Below are 22,746 nucleotides of genomic sequence, written 5' to 3'. Positions count from 1 at the left end.
CAGTTCCTCCAAGCCGATGTGCAGGTCTGATCATCAGTTACTGGAAACGTTTGGTTGAAGTTATTGCTGCACAAGGGGGTCACACCAGTTACTGAAAGCAAAGGTTCACATTCTTCTTCCAACAAATACATATAATATTGGATAATTTTTCTCAATAAATAAATGAACAAGTATAATGCTTATTTATTTAATTGAGTTCTCTTTATCTAGTTTAAGGACTTGCGTGAAGATGTGATCATGTCTCAAGAAATATTTATGCAGAAATAGAGGAAATTCTACAGAGTTCACAAACTTTCCAGCACCACTGTATGACAGCAAGGTAATGAAAATAACTAAACTGTTTAATAGGACACTGGACTCACTTTCTACAGCACTCGAATGAAAAAGGGTAGATGTAGTCCAAAGCTCTAGATAAAATAATCCGTAGTAATGTGGACAATTCTGGATATCATATTTTAAGAAAGATATATTTGCTTTGGTGTAACTACTTAATAAATGATGTGCCATCATCTTACCTGGACAGGAGATGATCACCAGGACAGAATGCACAAAATAGGACTGCATTATCTGGAAGCTAGAATCTTGATAGCTGAAGAAAACTCATCAATCTGAATCATCAACTTTCTGCTTGATCTGCTAAGCAACTCTGACATTTACTGCTTTTACTTTCAGGGTGAGGAGGCTATTCTTTCCCTGATACTAAGGAGGATTGCCTGATTAGATAGAAACTATTTCCACCTCCAACCAAGTCATTGTCTAATAATTAGCATCTGGCCTTTCGGATGGAAGTTCCTGCATAAGTTGTTTGCTGAGGCACAAGACACTGCAATACGAGCAAAAATAAACTGGAGGAACTCAGTGGGCCAAAAACAATCTGTGGAGTGAAAGGATGGGGTGGGGGTGGTGCTGGGATGGATCAGGGATGCATGGAGTGGCAAAAAGAAAGAGGTGGAGTTGCAGAGAGAGCTGGGTGGACGATACGTGAGGACACCCCATTAAAGGAGCAATGGAATCAAATGAGGGAAAGAGACTTCGCAGCGGAGTAGTGAATTGTAAACACAAAATAATCCATAGATGCCGGAGTCAAAGCAACACTCACTGCGAAGTCTCTTCGAGGTATGCCTACTCTGAAGAAGTTTAAATCTTCTCTTCGATGGGAGTTCAGTGAGACCCTCTCTAACTGCTCCCCCTCTGAGATCTTCGCCTCTCTCCGACTCTATAGGGCCTCTGCCCCTTCCCTCTACAGTCCTGACGAAGGATTCCGGCCCGAAACATCGACCGATCTTTTCCACGGATGCTGCCCGACCTGCTGAGTTCCTCCAGCATGTTCTGAATATAGATTATGTGTTTGCCAGAAACGGCTGTGGAGACCATGTCTCTGGGTATACTTAAAATATTACCACGTTCTTCATTAATAGGGGCCTCCAAAGTTATGGGTGAAGGCAGAGTGAATAGGGATGAGAGGGATAATAAATCAGCTTATGATTGAATGACGAAGTGCACTAAATGGTCACTGTGCTTTCTAACTCTAAGTAAGATGCAACACACATCAAAGTTGCTGGTGAACGCAGCAGGCCAGGCAGCATCTCTAGGAAGAGGTACAGTCGATGTTTCGGGCCGAGACCCTTCGTCAGGACTAACTGAAGGAAGAGCTAGTAAGAGATTTGAAAATGGGAGGGGGAGGGGGAGATCCAAAATGATAGGAGAAGACAGGAGGGGTGGGATGGAGCCAAGAGCTGGACAAGTGACTGGCAAAAGGGATATGAGAGGATCATGGGACAGGAAGCCCAGGGAGAAGGAAAAGGGGGAGGGGGGGAGAAAACCAGAGATGGGCAAGGGGTATACTCAGAGGAACAGAGGGAGAAAAAGAAGAGTGAGAGAAAGAATGTGTGTATATAAATAACGGATGGGGTATGAGGGGGAGGTGGGGCATTAGCGGAAATTAGAGAAGTCAATGTTCATGCCATCAGGTTGGAGGCTACCCAGACGGAATATAAGGTGTTGTTCCTCCAACCTGAGTGTGGCTTCATCTTTACAGTAGAGGAGGCCGTGGATAGACATGTCAGAATGGGAATGGGATGTGGAATTAAAATGTGTGGCCACTGGGAGATCCTGCTTTCTCTGGAGGACAGAGCGTAGGTGTTCAGCAAAACGATCTCCCAGTCTGCGTCGGGTCTCGCCAATATATAGAAGGCCACATCGAGAGCACTGGACGCAGTATATCACCCCAGCCAACACACAGGTGAAGTGACGCCTCACCTGGGAGGACCGACTGGGGCCCTGAATGGTGGTGAGGGAGGAAGTGTAAGGGCATGTGTAGCACTTGTTCCGCTTACAAGGATAAGTGCCAGGAGGGAGATCAGTAGGGAGGGATGGGGGGGACGAATGGACGAGGGAGTCGCGTAGGGGGCGATCCCTGCAGAAAGCAGAGAGAGAGGGGGAGGGAAAGATGTGCTTAATGGTGGGATCCCGTTGGAGGTGGCAGAAGTTACAGAGAATAATATGTTGGACCCAGAGGCTGGTGGGGTGGTAGGTGAGGACCAGGGGAACCCTATTCCTAGTGGAGTGGCGGGAGGATGGAGTGAGAGCAGATGTGCGTGAAATGGGGGAGATGCGTTTGAGAGCAGAGTTGATGGTGGAGGAAGGGAAGCCCCTTTCTTTAAAAAAGGAGGACATCTCCCTCATCCTGGAATGAAAAGCTTCATCCTGAGAGCAGATGCGGCGGAGACGGAGGAATTGCGAGAAGGGAATGGCATTTTTGCAAGAGACAGGGTGAGAAGAGGAATAGTTCAGATAGCTGTGAGAGTCAGTAGGCTTATAGTAGACATCAGTAGATAAACTGTCTCCAGAGATAGAGACAGAAAGATCTAGAAAGGGGAGGGAGGTGTCGGAAATGGACCAGGTAAACTTGAGGGCAGGGTGAAAGTTGGAGGCAAAGTTAATAAAGTCAACGAGCTCAGCATGCGTTCAGGAAGCAGCGCCAATGCAGTCGTCGATGTAGTGAAGGCAAAGTGGGGGACAGATACCAGTATATTTTTTTTATTTCAAAATATACTTTATTCACAAATAAATATATACAATAAACCATTCAATAACTTTTTATCCTTTACATACATTTCCATTATAGTCAGTACATATCCGTATTTATAGCCACCCATGTGGCACTCCAGTAGTTCAGCTTACTATATCATTGTTGAGGGGTATACTCCCCGCCCCCCGACCCCTCCCACTCCTACGGGTGAAGAAACCTATACCGTGGTCCTTCCCCACCGGGCCCTTGCGGTGGCTGCACCGAGTTTCAGTGCGTCCCTCAGCATGTACTCCTGCAGCCGAGAATGTGCCAGTCGGTAGCATTCTCCCACGGACATCTCCATGTGCTGGTAGACCATCAAGTTTCGAGCCGACCAAAGAGCGTCTTTCACCGAGTTGATGATCTGCCAGCAGTACTGGATGTTGGTCTCCGTGTGCGTCCCCGGGAGCAGCCCATAGATCAGAGAGTCCTCTGTTACGCCGCTGCTGGGGATAAAACGTGACACTAGCCCGTCCATCCTCCTCCACACCCTCTTTGCGAACTGGCAGTGTGCAAAGAGGTGGGTCACAGACTCCTCCTCACTGCAGTCCTTCTGTGGGCAGTGGGGTGTGGAGACGATTTTCCGGGCATACAGGAGGGCTCTGACTGGGAGGGCCCCTCTCACGGCCAGCCAGGCGAGGTCTTGGTGCCTATTGGTGAGATCTGGCGATGAGGCATTTTGCCAGATGAACTGGACAGTCTGCTCAGGAAACCACCCCACTGTGTCAGAAGGACAGATACCAGTATAGGCTTGGAACATGAATTGTTCCACAAAGCCAACAAAAATGCAGGCATAGCTCGGACCCATGCGGGTGCCCATAGCTACACCTTTAGTTTGGAGGAAGTGGGAGGAGCCAAAGGAGAAATTATTAAGAGTAAGGACTAATTCCGCTAGACGGAGCAGAGTGGTGGTAGAGGGGAACTGATTAGGTCTGGAATCCAAAAAGAAGTGGAGAGCTTTGAGACCTTCCTGATGGGGGATGGAAGTATATAGGACTGGACATCCATGGGGAAAATAAAGCGTTGCGGGCCAGGGAACTTAAAATCATCGAAAAGTTTAAGAGCGTGAGAAGTGTCACGAACATAGGTCGGAAGGGATTGAACAAGGGGTGATAAAACAGTGTCAAGGTATGCAGAAACGAGTTCGGTGGGGCAGGAGCAAGCTGAGACAATAGGTTGGCCAGGACAGGCAGGGTTGTGGATCTTGGGTAGGAGGTAGAAACGGGAAGTGTGGGGTGTGGGAACTATAAGGTTGGTAGCAGTGGATGGGAGATCCCCTGAGCGGATAAAGTCGGTGATGGTGTGGGTGACAATGGCCTGGTGCTCCTTAGTGGGGTCACGATCGAGGGGTAAATAAGAGGAGGTATCTGCGAGTTGTCGCTGTGCCTCAGCAAGGTAGAGGTCAGTACGCCAGACTACAACAGCACCCCCCTTATCGGCAGGTTTAGAGTTAGGGTTGCGGGTTTCGATCTGAAACGTTTACTGTTTGTTCCCCTCCCTTGATGTTGCCTGACTTGGTGAATTCCTTCAGCATTTGGTGCTGCTGGAAACTTTCAGCAGATCAGGTAGTTGAAAAAGAAATTATAAAGATCCTTCATTAGAAATTTGAAAAAAAAGTTTTAGTTATAATGGGCGAAGTGATTGGCAAATTAGCTTATATATTTGTACTCCATTGTTGGCTGCAGTACAACAAATCTCCCGTTAGAAATAGTGAAAATAAACTTCTTTTTGCGCTGATGGCGGCTCGCACCTATTAGAAGATGCATTATCGCCACCTACTGTATTGGAGTATGAAGGGGATCCGAGCCTGTTTAAATTTAAAGTTCACTCAGGTGTCACTTCGCAGCCGGTGCAGTGAGGAGATTGGCCAGCAGTGGGCGTGGTCATCAGCGAGGATGGGCGGGCGACAGTGGGCGTGGTCATCAGCGAGGATGGGCGGGCGACAGTGGGCGTGGTCATCAGTGGATTGGTGGGTAACTGAGATTATCAGAGGGTGATTGGCGAACGGCAGTGGGCGCCATTATCAGGTTAATTGACGGGTGGCAGAGGACGGGGCGATCGGCAGACGATTGGTGGCTGGCAGTGGGCGTGGTCATCATCCAATGATTGGCGGGTGGCGAGGGCGTGGTTATCAACGATAATTGGCGGGTGGTTCTGAGTGCGGCTATCGCTGAATGATTGGCGGACGGCAGAGGGCGGGACTCTAATCTGATGATTGACGGGGGAGGTGGGCGGGGCCATTGGCAGGTAGAAGTGGGTGTGCCGGTTAGCAGGTGCTCAGGGTTTGGCGATTGGCTGGCTGCGGAGGGTCAGGGCTGCGCGGCGACTGGCGCGGGCCTGGCAGTGCGGTACCGGGCCGGGCCGGGTCGGTTGTGGTAATGGAGGCTCCGGAGACCGGCTCCGAGCAGGAGCCCATGACCAGGTACCAGCTACCCCGAAGCGATCGGGCCGGCAATTGTAGCCGCGGATCGGGTCAGGCCAGGTCTGAGTTGTACTTTATTTTTCTCTCCAGGATCGACGAGTATGGGTTTGAGCGTCCGGCGGAGGAGCTGGTGTCCGATTACCAGGCAGTACTGAGCCGCCGGGCGATCAAATGGCGCAAACTCCTGCAGGGTAGCCGGCTGCAACGGAGCCTGAGAGGTGAGTCGCAAACCCGCCAGTAACTAGCGCATTCGGCGCCTGGGCTGGGGATAGTCGCGTGGGAATGGGGGGTGAGGGACCAGGCACCCCTTCCCACTCGGTTCCTACATTTGCCCCCATCTACCACCTCTCTTCCGGTCCTCGTTTGCCAATATTTCCTCCAAACTGCGAGTCTGTGTCTGTGGGCATAAGAATTGCCTTTCGTTTTCCTTTGCTATGTGATGCTAATATGTATCTATCCTTAACACTCCTGCCATCTGTCAAACATCCCTGATACAGAACCCTGCCTCTCCCAAAACTGCTGTTGTTTCTGTGTGCTGGATTTAAAACGTTGATAGGGTTGCATGATCCACAGAATATGTTCCGCCGTTGTATTCCTCACTGGATTCTTGCGTGGCGAGGCTCGGAGTGGTCGAGTACTCCAGTCGCAGTGTAGTTTCTCTCTTGTGTATGTCACTGTCTCATTGATAATGGTCATCTGCCTTAACAAAATGAATATTTAAAAAGTAGAACGCAAAATACAGATTCTGCATAATTACTTTGAATTGTGTTTAATATGTTTCTCTAGATGAATTTAATGCTGCTGTACCAGACTATATACAGTAATGGGAATGTGAACATGGGGTACTTTTTGGAATGTGGGCTGGAGATGACAGTGAAGGAGCCACTTGGGTTACTCAGTGAAGCAAAATTAAGCTGGATTTATTGAAATGAATAAGTGGTGCTCTTCTGCTTGGCCAAATTGTCTTTGGTTAATGCTCTTGGGATGCATCTTGGGAAACTTTATTGTTAAGGACACTATAGAAAGCAATTTGTTATATCTGCAGTCCTTTTATTTTAAGCATTGTTTCCATAGGTTAAACTTGTCTTTAATTCCATTATTGTGCTTTATGTCTTACTTTATCTTTATGGTTCTTGGACTGACAATTCTTTTTTGAATTTAGCGGTTTTGTATATCATCTCACTAATATTCACAGCGATTAAGTATTAGTTTCCTAATACTTCAGGGCAGTTAGCAGAATTTGGTTTCTTTCCTCACCACCTTCCCTTTATTCCATGGTCCACTATCCTCCCCAATCAAATTCCGTCTTCTTAAACTCTTCTGCATCTCTACCTATCACCTCCCAGATTATTGCACTCTCCATCTCTCCTCACGTGGATCCACCTATCACCTACCAACGCTTGCTCCACCCCATTCCCCCATTTCAAAGTTCAAAGTAAACTTGTTATCAATCTATATATATATTGCCATCAACTACCCTGAGATTCATTTACTTGCAGGTATTTATGGGAAAATAAATACAGTAGAATTTATGAAAAACTATGTCTAAAAAAAAGACAAATGGCCAATGTGCAAAGGAAGACCCATGCAAATAATAAAAAAAAGTGAGAATTTGAAGGGGGAAGGGGCGGAACAAGATTGATTGGAGTCAATTCAGCATTGAGGTGAGCATGTTGGTTTAGGAGCCTGGTTGTAGAGTAATATCATGTGGGACTTGATGTTTCTGTAGCTCCTGCCCAATGGTAGTAATGGGAAGAGAGCATGGCTGAGACGACAGCTTTTCATACAAGCTATTGCTCCTCTTCAAGTCCTGTAATGTTGGCTATCTATTTCTCTCCAAAGATGCTGCCGGATCTGATGAATTCCCCTAGCATTTTATCTTTCTTGTGCCTTTCTGTATTTCCTAATATTTCTTAGTTTTCAGTTTAGAGTAACTGTGGTTGAACCCACTAGCGATTAGGTGTTGTGTAATGAACTGGATTTGATTAGGGAGCTTAAGGTAAAGGAACCCTTAGGAGACAGTGATCATAATATGATAGACTTCACCTACAATTTGAGAGGGAGAAGCTAAAGTCAGATCTATCAATAATACAGTGGTGTAAAGAGAATTAGAGGCATGAGAAAGCTGGCCATAGTTGATTGCAAGGGGACATTTTCAGGGATGATGGCATAACAGCAATATCTTGAGTTTCTGGGAGAAATTTGGAAGGTGCAAGATAGATATATCCCAAAGAAGTAGTATTTCAAAGGCAGAATGATGCAACTGTGGCTAACAAGGGAAGTTTGAAAAACCATAAAAGCAAAGAGTGGCTATATAATAGACCAAATATTATTGTGAGGTTAGAGGATTGGGAAAACCTTGAAACAGATGTTCAAGGGTGAAAGCACAGAGGTAATGTGAAGGAAGTTCAGGGACCACTTGTGCTGGGTTCACGATAGGTTTGTCCCACCTAACAAGGAAAAAATGGTAGGAAAAGGGAACCATGGCTGACGAAACACGTGAGGCAACTCGTTAAGAGGAAGAAGGAAGCATATGTTAGATATAAGAAGCAGGAAGCAGGAAGGGCTCATGAGAAATATAAGGTAGCCAGGAAGGAGCTTAAGAAAGGTCGTAGGAGAGCTCAAAGGGGACATGAGAAGGCCTTGGCATGTAGGATTAAGGAGAACCCAGGGTGTTCTATGCATGTGTGAAGAACAGAAGGATGACAAGAATGAAGGTGGGGCCGCTAAAGGATAAAGAAGGCAACATGTACCTGGAGGCGGAGGAGGTTGGGAGGTCCTAAATGAATACTTTGCTTCAGTATTCACAAGTGAAAACGACCTTGACCAGGGTGAGGTTGAAATAGAAGAGGCCTGTGTGCCGGACAATGTGGAGATTAAGGAAGAAGAATGTTGGATCTAAAAACATCAAGATTGATAAGTTCCCAGGGCCGGATGTGATATACCCCAGGTTGCTATGAGAAGTGAGAGAAGAGATCGCTGGAGCAGTAGCTATGATCTTTGAATCCCCTTTGGCCCCAGGGGAGGTGCCAGAGGATTGGAAAATGGCAAATATAGTTCCCTTGTTTAAAAAAGGTAATGGGGAGAATCCTGGGAACTATAGACCGGTGAGTCTTACGTCGGTGGTCTGCAAACTATTGGAAAGGATTCTTAAGGATAGGATCTATGAGCATTTGGAGAAGTACAGTCTACTCAAGGATAGTCAACATGGCTTTGTGAAGGGATGGTCATGCCTCACGAGCCTAATTGAGTTTTTTGAAGAGGTTACAAAAGAAATTGATGAGGGTAGGCTGGTAGATGTGGCATTTGACAAGGTCCCCCATGAAAGACTCGTGCAGAAAGTCATGAGGCATGGGATCAGTGGAACCTTGGCTGTTTGGATAAAAAATTGGCTAACGGGAAGAAAGCAGAGGGTAGTAGTGAAAGGAAAGTATTCTGCGTGGAGGTCGGTGACTAGTGGAGTGCCACAAGGATCTGTCCTGGAATCCCTGCTGTTTGTGATTTTTATAAATGACCTGGATGAAGAGGCGGAAGGACAGGTGAGTAAGTTTGTGGATGACACGAAGATTGGAGGAGTCGTGGATGGAGCTGTAGGTTGTCGAAGGTTACAAGACGATATAGGCAGGATGCAGAGTTGGGCAGAAAAGTGGCAGATGAAGTTCAATCTGGATAAGTGTCAGGTGATGCATTTTGGAAGCACAAACCAGAAGGCTGAGGATAGGGTTAATGGTCAGTTACTTAAGAGTGTGGATGAACAGAGGGACCTTGGGGTTCAAATCCATACATCCCTCAAGGTTGCTGCACAGGTTGATAGGATAGTTAAGAAGGCCTATGGGATGCTAGGCTTCATTAACAGGGGGATTGAGTTCAAGAGTAGAGAGGTCATGTTGCAACTCTACAAATCTCTGGTGAGACCACACTTGGAGTATTGTGTTCAGTTCTGGTCACCTCATTATAGGAAGGATATGGAAGCTATGGAGAGGGTGCAGAGGAGATTTACCAGGATGTTGCCTGGATTGGAAAACCAGTCTTATGAGGCAAGGTTAGCAGAGCTGGGACTTTTCTCTTTGGAGCGTAGAAGGATGAGAGGGGACTTGATAGAGGTTTACAACATTATGAGAGACATAGATAGGGTGGATAGTCTGTACCTGTTTCCCAGGGCACAAATAGCAAACACCAGAGGGCATATGTACAAAGTTAAGGGATGGAGGCTTAGGGGAGACATCAGGGGTAAGTTTTTTACACAGAGGGTTGTGGGTGCCTGGAATGACTTGCCAGGGATGGTGGTGGAGGCTAAAACATTAGGGGTATTTAAGAGCCTCTGGACAGGCACATGGATGAAAGAAAACTAGAGGGTTACGGGGTAGTGTGGCTTTAGTACTTTTTTTTAAGGAATATATAGGTAGGCACAACATCGAGGGCCGAAGGACCTGTACTGTGCTGTAGTATTCTAGTGTCTAGGGAAGCTTTTAAAAACCAACAGGAGTCAACTAAAAAAGCTGAAATATGAAGGTAAGTTTGCTAATAATATCAGATGATACCAAAGGTTTTCATACAGAGTAAAAGAGACGAGAATAGATATCGGATCACTGGAAAATGACACTAGAGAGGTAGTAATGGGGGACAAGGAAATGGCAGATGAACTAAATGAGTATTTTGCATCAGTCTTCACTGTGGACAACACCAGTAGTACGCCAGAAGCTCAAGAGTGTCGGGGGTTGGGGGTGGTGGAGAACAGAGTGCAGTTGCTACTGCTTGGGAGAAGGTGCTTGGGAAGCTAAAAAGTCTGAAAGTAAGTCACCTGGACCAGATGGAACTACACCCCAGAGTTCTGAAAGAGATTGTAGACGCATTAGTAATGATCTTTCAAGAATCATTAGATTCTGGAATGGTTCCAAAAGACTGGAAAATTGCAAATGCCACTCCACTCTTCATGAAGGGAGGGAGGCAGATGAAAGAAAATTGTAGGCCAGTTAGCCTGACCTCAGTGGTTTGGGAGATGTTGGAGTCAATTGTTCAGGATGAGGTTTTAGGATTCTTGGAGGCACATGATGAAATGGGCCAAAGTCAGTATGGTTTCCTTAATTGACAGTCTTGCCTGGCAAACCTGTTGGAATTTTTAAGGAAATAACAAGCAGAATAGACAAAGGGGAATCAGCGGACATTATGTACTTAGACTTTCAGAAGGCCTTTGACAAGGTGCTGCACTTCAGGCTGCTAAACAAGGTAAGAGCCCATGGTATTACAGGAAAGATACCAGTGTGGATAGAGCATTGGCTGATTGGCAGCAGGCAAAGAGTGGGAATAAAGGGAGCCTTTTCTCGTTGGCTAGTGTGACTAATGTTCCACAGGGGTCGGTGTTGGGGCCGCTTTTTACATTATATGTCAATGATTTGGATGACAGAATTGATGGCTTTGTGGACAATACAAAGGCAAGGTGGAGAGGCAGGTAGTGCTAAAGCAGAGAGGCTGCAGAAGGACTTCGACAGATTGGGGGAATGGACAAGGAAATGGCAGATGGAATAGTTCTGAGAAGTGTATGGCCATGCACTTTAGTAGAAGGAACAAAAGCAAGGACCATTTTCTGAATAGGCAGAAAATTCAAAAATACGAGTTGCAAAGAGACTTGGGAGTCCTTGTGTAGGATCCCCTAAAGGTTACCTTGCAGGTTGAGTTGGTGTTGAAGTTAAATGCAATGGTAGCCTTCATTTTGAGAAGGCTCGAATATAAAAGGAAGGATATAATCCTAAAGCTTTTTTAAGGCACTGTTGAAGCCTCACTTGGAGTATTATGAGCAGTTTTGGCCCCCTTAGCTAAGAAAAGATGTGTTGACATTGGAGAGGGTTCAGAGGAGGCTCACGAGAATGATTCCAGAAATAAAAAGGTTATCAGATGAGGAGTGTTTGGCTCTGGGCCTGTACTCGCTGGAATTTAGGAGAATGAAAGGCATAGATTGAGTGGATGTGGAGAGAATGTTTCCTATATTTGGTGGGGGGGGGGGGAGGGAGTCAAGGACATTCTCAGAATAGAGGGACAGCCATGTAGGATGGAGATGAGGAAGTTCTTTAGCCAGAGGGTGGTGAATCTGTGGAATTTGTTGGCACAGGCAGCTGTGGAGGCCAAGTCATTAGGTATATTTAAGGCAGAGGTTGATAGGTTCTCGATTAGTCAGAGTGTGAAAGGTTACAGCGAGAAGGCAGGAGATGGGTTTGAGAGGGAAAATGGATTAGGCAGAATGGGCTAAATGCCCCAAAACTCTCCCATCTCTGTGGTCTTGTATCTAATTGTGAATTGGCTAAGGAGAGTGCATACATGTATTCATCAAATTGTATGGTAATTCAGTAACCATTTTTTAAAAAAAAAGTAAAATTGCTCTCTTCAAATTATTGCTTTGTGCAAGAATATTGCTTATTTCCATCAAACAGTCATTAAAATATAAATTCAAAGATAATTTTCCTCCTTTGTCTTCATGCCTTTACAGTTGTAGAAGCATGGCAGGGTTTCGGAGTGTTCAGATATTACGTGCGACGTTGGAACCAAGGTTGGCTTTTGGGTATTACTTGGATTCTTTTCTACCCTGAGTGGGTTATAGAAAAACTATTCATGTGACTTCATGGGGTTTGTATGTGAAGGTTCAAATTGGGGAAAAGATTGACAAATCATTTGTACTTTGGAAAGGGAAGCATCTCACTTGTTTTTTTAAAGAAAATTTCTTTAAAAAATTCAATGCATACCAAAGGACTTTAGTGCACCTGAAGTGTTAAAATATGGGAAGCAAACAGCCACATAGTGATGAACAAGGTGTACCTCAAGTCTGCATGCTTAGCTCCCTGCTCTACTGTATGCACACATGAGAGTGTCTGAGTGCAACTCCAATTTATTGAAATTTCCTAATGACTCAGCTATGGTGGATGAATCACAGGTGACGATGTGTCAGCTTACTAGAGCGTGATAGGTTACCTGGTTGAGTGGTTCCACAAAAACAACCTCTTGTCGAATACCAGGAAAACAGTGCTGATTCCCTTTAAGGAGAGTGAACATGTGCCAGATCACGTTGAGGAGTCAGCAGCTTTCAATTCCTGGGTGTTGAAATTTTGGATGACGTTTCCTGGGCCCAGCACCTACATGCAGTAAATGAATAAGTAAACTGCACTGCTGGCTTTATTTGCTTTAAGAAGATTTGGCTTATCAAACAGCAAACAGACGTTTACAGATATACTGTTGAAAGTATCCTGATTGTTTGCATCATGGTCTGGTACAGCAATTCAAATGCACAGGAAGGTAAGAAGCTGTGGAGAGTGGTGGCCTCTGCCCCCTATATGATGAGACGCCCTCGCCGCCTGGGCAGCGCATCTCCCCCCCCCTCCCCGCCGCCTGGGCAACGCATCTCCCCCCCCCCGCCACCTGGGCAGCGCATCTCCCCCCCCGCCACCTGGGCAGCGCATCTCCCCCCCCCCCGCCGCCTGGGCAGCGCATCTCCCCCGCCGCCTGGGCAGCGCATCTCTCCCCCCCCGCCGCCTGGGCAGCGCATCTCTCCCCCCCCCGCCGCCTGGGCAGCGCATCTCCCCCCCCCCGCCGCCTGGGCAGCGCATCTCCCCCCCCCGCCACCTGGGCAGCGCATCTCCCCCGCCGCCTGGGCAGCGCATCTCCCCCGCCGCCTGGGCAGCGCATCTCTCCCCCCCCGCCGCCTGGACAGCGCATCTCTCTCCCCCCCGCCGCCTGGACAGCGCATCTCTCTCCCCCCCCGCCGCCTGGACAGCGCATCTCTCTCCCCCCCTGCCGCCTGGGCAGCGCATCTCCCCCCCCCCCGCCGCCTGGGCAGCGCATCTCCCCCCGTCCCCGCCGCCTGGGCAGCGCATCCCCCCCCCCCCGCCACCTGGGCAGCGCATCTCCCCCGCCGCCTGGGCAGCGCATCTCCCCCCCGCCGCCTGGGCAGCGCATCTCTCCCCCCCGCCGCCTGGACAGCGCATCTCCCCCCCCCCCGCCGCCTGGACAGCGCATCTCTCCCCCCCCCGCCGCCTGGACAGCGCATCTCTCCCCCCCCCCGCCGCCTGGGCAGCGCATCTCCCCCCCCCGCCGCCTGGGCAGCGCATCTCCCCCCGTCCCCGCCGCCTGGGCAGCGCATCTCCCCCCCCTCCCCGCCGCCTGGGCAGCGCATCTCCCCCCCCCCGCCGCCTGGGCAGCGCATCTCCCCCCCCGCCGCCTGGGCAGCGCATCTCCCCCCCGCCCCGCCGCCTGGGCAGCGAATCTCCCCCCCCCCCCGCCGCCTGGGCAGCGCATCTCCCCCCCCGTCCCCGCCGCCTGGGCAGCGCATCTCCCCCTGTCCCCGCCGCCTGGGCAGCGCATCTCCCCCCCCGCCGCCTGGGCAGCGCATCTCCCCCCCCCCCGCCGCCTGGGCAGCGCATCTCCCCCCCCCGCCGCCTGGGCAGCGCATCTCCCCCCCCCCGCCGCCTGGGCAGCGCATCTCCCCCCCCGCCGCCTGGGCAGCGCATCTTTTGGGCGGCGCATCTCCCCCCCTCCCCGCCGCCTGGGCAGCGCACCTCCCCCCCCCCCGCCTGGGCAGCGCATCTCTCCTCCCCCCCCCGCCGCCTGGGCAGCGCATCTCCCCCCCTCCCCGCCGCCTGGGCAGCGCATCTCCCCCCCTCCCCGCCGCCTGGGCAGCGCATCTCTCCCCCCCCCCGCCTGGGCAGCGCATCTCCCCCCCTCCCCGCTGCCTGGGCAGCGCATCTCTCCCCCCCCCGCCACCTGGGCAGCGCACCTCCCCCCCCGCCGCCTGGGCAGCGCATCTCTCCCCCCCCGCCGCCTGGGCAGCGCATCTCTCCTCCCCCCGCCGCCTGGGCAGCGCATCTCTCCCCCCCGCCGCCTGGGCAGCGCATCTCTCCCCCCCCGCCGCCTGGGCAGCGCATCTCTCCCCCCCGCCGCCTGGGCAGCGCATCTCTCCCCCCCCCGCCGCCTGGGCAGCGCATCTCCCCCCCTCCCCGCCGCCTGGGCAGGCGCATCTCCCCCCCCCCGCCGCCTGGGCAGCGCATCTCCCCCCCGCCGCCTGGGCAGCGCATCTCCCCCCCCGCCGCCTGGGCAGCGCATCTCCCTCCCCGCCGCCTGGGCAGCGCATCTCCCCCCCCCCCGCCGCCTGGGCAGCGCATCTCTCCCCCCCCCCGCCGCCTGGGCGGCGCATCTCCCCCCCTCCCCGCCGCCTGGGCAGCGCATCTCCCCCCCCCCGCCGCCTGGGCAGCGCATCTCCCCCCCCCCGCCGCCTGGGCAGCGCATCTCCCCCCCCCCCGCCGCCTGGGCAGCGCATCTCCCCCCCCCCCGCCGCCTGGGCAGCGCATCTCCCCCCCCCCCGCCGCCTGGGCAGCGCATCTCTCCCCCCCCCGCCGCCTGGGCAGCGCATCTCTCCCCCCCCCGCCGCCTGGGCAGCGCATCTCTCCCCCCCCCCCGCCTGGGCAGCGCATCTCCCCCCCCCTCCCCGCCGCCTGGGCAGCGCATCTCCCCCCCCCGCCGCCTGGGCAGCGCATCTCTCCCCCCCCCGCCGCCTGGGCAGCGCATCTCTCCCCCCCCCCGCCGCCTGGGCAGCGCATCTCTCCCCCCCCCGCCGCCTGGGCAGCGCATCTCTCCCCCCCCGCCGCCTGGGCAGCGCATCTCTCCCCCCCGCCGCCTGGGCAGCGCATCTCTCCCCCCCCGCCGCCTGGGCAGCGCATCTCTCCCCCCCCGCCGCCTGGGCAGCGCATCTCCCCCCCCCCCGCCGCCTGGGCAGCGCATCTCTCCCCCCCCCGCCGCCTGGGCAGCGCATCTCCCCCCCCCGCCGCCTGGGCAGCGCATCTCTCCCCCCCGCCGCCTGGGCAGCGCATCTCCCCCCCGCCGCCTGGGCAGCGCATCTCCCCCCCCCCCGCCGCCTGGGCAGTGCATCTCCCCCCCCCGCCGCCTGGGCAGGCATCTCCCCCCCCGCCGCCTGGGCAGGCATCTCCCCCCCCCCGCCACCTGGGCAGCGCATCTCCCCCCCCCCGCCACCTGGGCAGCGCATCTCCCCCCCCCCCGCCACCTGGGCAGCGCATCTCCCCCCCCCCGCCACCTGGGCAGCGCATCTCCCCCCCCCGCCACCTGGGCAGCGCATCTCCCCCCCCCGCCACCTGGGCAGCGCATCTCCCCCCCGCCACCTGGGCAGCGCATCTCCCCCCCCCCGCCACCTGGGCAGCGCATCTCCCCCCCCCCGCCACCTGGGCAGCGCATCTCCCCCCCCCCCCGCCGCCTGGGCAGCGCATCTCCCCCGCCGCCTGGGCAGCGCATCTCTCCCCCCCCGCCGCCTGGGCAGCGCATCTCTCCCCCCCCGCCGCCTGGGCAGCGCATCTCTCCCCCCCCCGCCGCCTGGGCAGCGCATCTCCCCCCCCCGCCGCCTGGGCAGCGCATCTCCCCCCCCCCCGCCGCCTGGGCAGCGCATCTCCCCCCCCCGCCGCCTGGGCAGCGCATCTCCCCCCCCCGCCGCCTGGGCAGCGCATCTTCCCCCGCCTACCACTGGGCAGGAGGTACCCAAGACCAACTCCAGCCAGTTCAAACACAGCCACTTCAACCTTTCAGTTCTTCAGCCAATAGGCAAAACCCTAATCACTGGAGTTTAGCAAAGTGTGAACACTTTGCACTAAAATGGACTTTGTCTTTTTCTAAAATTCTGATAGTTGTTTCTTGTATAATTTGTTTTTTCTTGTGAATGCTGTTTATTTGATGTGCCTGTGATGCTGCTGCATGTAAATTTTTCATTACATGTACATGGCATGTACTTGTACATCAGACAAAAAACTTCGATTTTAATGAAGTTTGCAGGATATTGTTGGTTTTACTGGCTGGAACTTGTTGGATTTCCAATATGATTTTCTTGCTTCTGCTGTAAAGTAATCATCATCATTATGTGCTGTGTTGTTTGATCCTGGTCTTCCATCAGTCTGTACTATGTGCCTGTGGGGAAGACCCCCCCCCCCACTTACGCTGTTGTTATTCTTTTCTCAATCCATGACCATGATTGTTCTTAGCAAATGTTTCTACAGAAGTGGTTTGCCATTGCCACCTTCTGTGCAGAGTCTTTACAAGATGTTGACCCCGGCCATTATCAATACTCCTCTGAGATTGTCTGCCTGGCATCTGTGGTTGCATAACCAGGAGTTGTGATATACACCAGCTGCTCATGTGACCACCCATCTCCTGTTCCCATGGCTTCACATCACCCTAACCGAGGAGATAAGCAGGTGCTACACCCTGCCCAAAGGTGATCTGAAGACTAGCAGAGGGAAGGAGTGCCTTGCACTCCTTTGGTAGAGATGTATTTCTACCCCACAACCCACTCAGTAAAGTAGCCAATCTAATGTTAAAAAAATTCACCAATCCCAAACATTCTCCCTCCTTCTCCCTCCCACTGGCAGAAGGTAAGAAAGCTGGAAAGTATGTACCAGCACCAGTCTCCGGCATAACTTGGTCATAGAGTAATCACATATGGAAACAGATTCTTCAGCCCAACTGGTCCATGCTGACTGTAGCATTCTCCCTGCTGCTTCCAGTTGTCTGCATTTGGCCAATAACCCTCTAAACCCCTCCCCTCCATATAGCCATCCAAATGCCTCTTAAATGTTACAATTGTACCCATCTCAACCACTTCTGTTGGCAGTTTATTCCAGGTAATCACTACCCTCTGTCCTAAAAGAGGGTAGGGTTAGGGCTATGGTCATGGTTGTCATGGTTTAGGGGCTTGTGTGCCTCATTGACCCAGTGAGCTATGTTGGCTGGAGTCAGGGGTAGGATCACCCATGCCAAGCAGGTCAAAGACTGAAAATGGTCCACTGGTCCTCCAGGTTCGGGGCATTCAGCTCAGGCCTATCAACCCTGATTGGTAAAACAAAATTGTTACGGGAACAGCAATGAAGAATCCTTTTACATCTGAGTGTGACAGCATTCCTGAGTCTGCACCCAGGACTTTCATGACTGACAGTAGTGAAAGCCAAGAGGAAGCTACTGGCACAATGAAGCCCTGAACACCACCAGAGATATAGGAACCTTCATTGCTGCCCTAATCAGCAGAGCATAATGAAGAGTAATAATAGCTACCTTTGTATAAATATATTACCTCTTGGATTTTTTAAAAATCTATGCCCTCTAGTTTTGGATTCCCCCATCCCTGGGGAAAAAGACTATGATTGTGATCTTATTCATACCCCTCATAGCCAACCTCTCCCTGTAACTCGGGCACTGTAATCCAGACAGCATCTTTGTATTAGGGTCTTCTGCACACTTTCCAGCTTGACGATGTCTTTTCTTCAATATGAAACTGTACACAATAATCCAAGTGCATCATCGATGATTTGTGAAAACTGCAGCATTGTCCTGACTGATGAAGGCCAGTGTGTTAAACACCTTCTTCATTCACTACCCTGTCTACTTCTGCAGTTGTTTTCAGCAAACTGTATACTTGTACTCCAAGTCCCTCTGTTTCACACACTCGTCACTCAGAATCCCCTGCAGTAACTTCCTTACAACTGAAGTTGGACTCATTCCCTGTAGTTCCCTAGTGTGTCTTTGATATCCTTCTGAACAGTGGAACATTAGCCACCCACCAGTCTTCTGGAACTATTTGAATGGCCCCCTCGTATTGTGAGGTGGACTCTTGACCACACAATCTAACACATTGTTGCCTTGCTTATTATCTGCCTGTATTGTGCTCTCTGTAGTTGTGATACTTTATTTTACATTGTCATTTTCCCCCTGTACTACCTCCATACTGCTGTGATGAAATGATTTGTATGGATGGTGTGCAAAAGTTTTTCCACTGTACCTCAGTACACATTACAATGATAAACCAACTTACCAAAAGTCAACGTTGCAGCACTTAATTTCCTATGATGGAGTTGTTTGAATTGTATATTCACTTGGATTTCTGAAGCTGAAGCTTGAATCTATAGTCCATGGGGTGTGATAGTTTGGTGGTTAGCAGAAAGGAGATTGAATTCACTTTGGCAGCTGAAGCATTAAAATAAAATCAACAAACGACTTTAGTGACAGTGACATAAAAACCCAAGTTTGTCATTAAAAACCTATCTGATTCACTAATGTGTCTTGGGACTGTTATTTGTACCTGCTCTGGCTTGTAAGCAACTTCAGAGTGGTTGCTGTCGTTGATTGCTTCATTTCAGGAAAAAAAGAGATATGCACAGTATATGCTAGTAGTACATCTTTTTAGACTTGTTTGCCTGTTACAGTGAGATAATGTGAATGGTTGTTAATTTTCCTTGTATCTCTTGGCTGGAGTCCTGAGCATTATCTGCTTTTCTTTGTGACAAATCTTCCACCTCGGTTCACCGATAGTCCTGCCACTGATCAGATGTTGTCATGGTATCCCCCTTTGTTAGTTAAAGCAAGTCAAGTTGTGTTTATCCAACAGTATTCCAAGATACGGCACAGTTTCCTCAGAGTTCAACAGCATGAACTGGATCAAGGAAAAGACCTTCCATTAATCAGTGAGCAGTCTAAACTCAGTAACTGCTAATCTTTGGAGCTCACTTTTTGATGCAGCCTGGCCCTGAACTCTTGAGCTTGTGGCAACTGCTGCTTCCCCACCATTGTTTAAATTGCTTGTATTTTTTAATGAGTCTGTGTAGTAAAATGAAGATGATTTTTTTTTTAAAAAGGCCTTAAAATTAAAGAGCTGAACACTGCCGACATGCAATTAGAAAAATGTTAAATGTTTAAATGAAATGAATTAAACCAGTGAAAATTTAACTGTCAGTTCTTCATGTTGATTTAAACGAGCTTGAATTGATGCAGACAAGGTGAACAGATTCCTCAGCCGGTGATTAGAAAGTCTGAATTGTCCACAGCCCAGGAAATCCTAGATTGGGACTTAGCTGGAAGGGAAGATTGGACTGCACTCTGTGCTCAGAAGACTAGAGCTTCCAGGTGTAAGCAGGATTGCAGCCATTGTCATTCTTGAAGACACCCGTCCTCGACTTGATTATTGGAAATATTCATTTTGTTTGCACAAAGAAACATGATTCGTTGTCTTGTCTGGGGAAGATCATCATTGTCAGATAGCAATCCACTACTTTTTCAACTGAGATGCACACATTATGGCTTCAGTCCTGACCTTTTATAATTATACAGAACAGCTGACAACAACCCAAAGACATGAATGCTTGTTGGTAATGCTCCTTTATCAGCTCTCATATATGTTTTTCTATATCTGGTGTCTGCTTCTTGGTCCTGATGCTAATCAGCAACTTGTTCAGACTCTTTGTGGGTGAGTTAATTGCAAGCCTTTAATCATTAAAATCAGTATGTGGAGATGCGCAGTTGCTATTCACGTAAGCTGAGATATGACATGTCAGATACTTTGTCACATCGTAAAAACTGTACTTTATCTTAACACATATGCATTTACAGCATCTGCAGATTTTCTCGTGTTAGTTGTACTTCATCCCATTTTTTTAACATTTTGAGCAGTCTCATTCTGCATCTTTCCCTTGTGTTAAGCCCTTGTGTTAATCTCTTGTTGCAATCGAGTCAGTATGGAAATTGACCATTCAGCCCACTCTGTCCCTGCTGAATGATGGGAACCCAGCTGTACTCCCATCCCATGTGTTCCACCTCTTTACTTAATTGCTTCAAGTGTGTTTGTTTGTTTGTTTGTTTTAGACACTTGTATTTCATCTGCAATTCTCTTTCACCACTCTGTGTATTTCAGGTACTTATAGCTATCAGATCCCCTCTAAATATTTTCTCCCCTATCACAAATCCATATCCTTTGGTTTTGGTTCTGATACGACTAGAAAATGGAGCAGTACAAGAGGGTACAGGCCATTTATCTCATGGCATCTGTGTTGAGCATGATCCTAAACTATGCTAATTCCTTCTGCCTGCACACAACCCAAATCCTTCCATTCCCTTAATATTTGTGTGCCTATCTAAAGGCTTTTTGAACGGTACTATTGTATCTGCTTTCACTACCACCCCTGGCAGTTTGCTCCAAACAACTACCACTCTGTGTTTTCTTAAAAAAAATAAAAACTTGCCCACACATCTTTAAAATTTCCCTCTGTCAACTTAAAGCCATATCTCCTGGTATTCAACATTTCTGTCCTTGGAAAGGATTCTGGCTCTCTTCCTTATCTATGCCTCTCATAATTTTATAAACTTCTGTCAGGTTTTCCATTGGTCTCTGATACTCCAGAGAAAGCAGTCCAAGGTTGTTTAACCTCTCCATATAGTTAATATAGTCTAATCCAGGTAACATTCTGATAAACCACTTCTGCACCCAAAGCAGCCACATCCTTCCTGTAATGCAGCAACCAGAAATCCACTGTACTCTAAAGTGCAGCCTAAACAATGTATTATGCAACAGTAACATGAGTTCCTGACTCATATCCTTAGTGCCTTGATTGATGAGGGGATATATGCCAAATTCTACCCTTAGCACCTCCTGCTTACATTGCCACTTTCAGAGGTATGGACTGGTACCTGGAGAAATGTATAGAACCTAGTGAAATGTGTTCCTCAATGTCAACAATACATTAGAGTTGGTTGTTGTCTTTAGGAAGATGGGGGTGGGTTATAGTGTGGCACGCGTTCCTGTTTGTATCAGCATTGTTGAAGTTGAAAGAGTTCAGAGGTTTACATTCCTAGAAGTGAACATCACTAAAGTCTGTCCTGGTCTATTCACACCAACAAGCAAGCTCTTCACCTCTACTTCCTCAGGAGACTAAAGAAATTTGGCCTGTCCCCATTGAATTCGACCAATTTTTATTGATACAGCATAAAAAGCATCCTATCTGAATGCAGCACAACTTGGTATGGCAACTGCTCTACCTCTGACCGCAAGAAACTGCAGAGAATTGCAGACACAGTTTAGCACATCATGGGAACTAGCCTCCTATCGATATACTCTGTCTATCGTTCTCGCTGCCCAGATAAGGTAACCAACATAATTGAGGACACCACTCAACCCAAGCATTCTGTTTTCTGCCCCTCCCAAGCTCAAGGACAGCTCTTATCCCACTGTTGTGCTGTTCAGTAGTCATACAATAAGAAACTTTTGACTTCAAAGTTTACCTCGTTATGACCTTGTTCCTTATTGTCTACCTGCACTTTCTCTAACTGTAGCTTTTCAGTCTTCATTGTTATTGTTTTAGCTTGCTCTGCCTCAATACCCTGTAATGAATTATGTATGAACAAGTTTTTCACTGTACCTTTCATAAATATGACAGTAACGATTTGTACTTGCATTCATCTCCCAAAGAGCAGCACCAATACTTGCTATTTTTTCACTCATAAATGTAACTGCTCTAGATCCTCCTGTGTCTTCTGACATTCTTTACTGTTTGCAACTCCCAGATTTTCTCATCTGCAAACTTACTAAGCGACCCATATACATTTTTGTCACAAGTCATCACAAGCAAGAGGTTTCTTTGTGGAGCACTACTGGTCCAAACCTGAGATGAAGAAATGTTTCCTGCAGTCTGTCCTTCATCCTAGACTTCAACACAGTCAGCATATTGGTGTATCTCTTCTGCACCTTCTCCAGTGCTATCACATCTTCCCATGTGCAGTGACCAAATCTGCATGCATTACTCCAGCTGAGGATTGACAGATGTTTTATAATGTTTGAGCATAACCTCCCTACTTTTGTATTTGGTGCCCCAACTGATGAAGATCAGTGTTCCATGTGCTAAATGTATTATTCTGACACTTCCTCTCCTTTCCAAAGTGTGACGCTAGATTATTTCATGCTGGAATCTTAAAATTGCAGACACTTGACTTCATACACTGTGTGCAGCTTCTTCCAAAACATGAAAAATATCATTAGAATCTGTCATTTTTAAATATACTTCCAAGTTAATTTTTCTGTAAGATGCACTTTAATGCTGCCACCCAATTAAGGAATTTTTTCACTATATGCTGCACATACACTCTGTCCAGACATTGCTTATCATGCATGGGACATGGGCATCACTAGAAACACAACTTAATGCCTATTCTTAATTGCTGTTGAAGAAATAAAATAGTTGCAGTTCAAGAAAGTTATTTCCTTTTTTAAATCTTATGTGATAATATAGTGCACTTTCCAGTGAATGTAGCAAATTTACAGGGAGCAAGAAATATACAAGCACTCCAGACCTGGCACTAGCCACAAGCCTACCTACATTCCTAACTTTAGTGTTCCAGTCCACAACCCTGCCTCTGGCTGCAAACAATTACTTGCTCTCTAGATCTCTGGCTCCCAGTC

The 22,746-nt window shown here is 49.3% G+C and overlaps 1 protein-coding gene across 2 annotated transcripts in view; it reads left to right on the top strand.

Moving 5' to 3' along the window:
* The first annotated feature begins 5,331 nt into the window (after window positions 1-5,331).
* The window catches only part of grtp1a (growth hormone regulated TBC protein 1a), a 72,464-nt gene continuing 55,049 nt past the window's right edge, over window positions 5,332-22,746 (top strand). Inside the window, exons 1-2 of one of the 2 annotated variants that reach the window (XM_063051224.1) lie at window positions 5,332-5,492; window positions 5,583-5,710. In XM_063051224.1, coding sequence (XP_062907294.1) covers window positions 5,449-5,492; window positions 5,583-5,710 — 172 coding nt within the window. In that variant the 5' untranslated portion in view covers window positions 5,332-5,448. Of the gene's footprint in view, window positions 5,493-5,582; window positions 5,711-12,050; window positions 12,774-22,746 lie in introns of those variants that run through there. The other variant, XM_063051225.1, reaches the window with a different exon arrangement.

The sequence above is a fragment of the Mobula hypostoma genome, chromosome 6 (assembly GCF_963921235.1).
Source record: "Mobula hypostoma chromosome 6, sMobHyp1.1, whole genome shotgun sequence".
Lineage (NCBI taxonomy): Eukaryota > Metazoa > Chordata > Chondrichthyes > Myliobatiformes > Myliobatidae > Mobula > Mobula hypostoma.
This window is presented reverse-complemented; position numbering and strand designations above follow the sequence as displayed.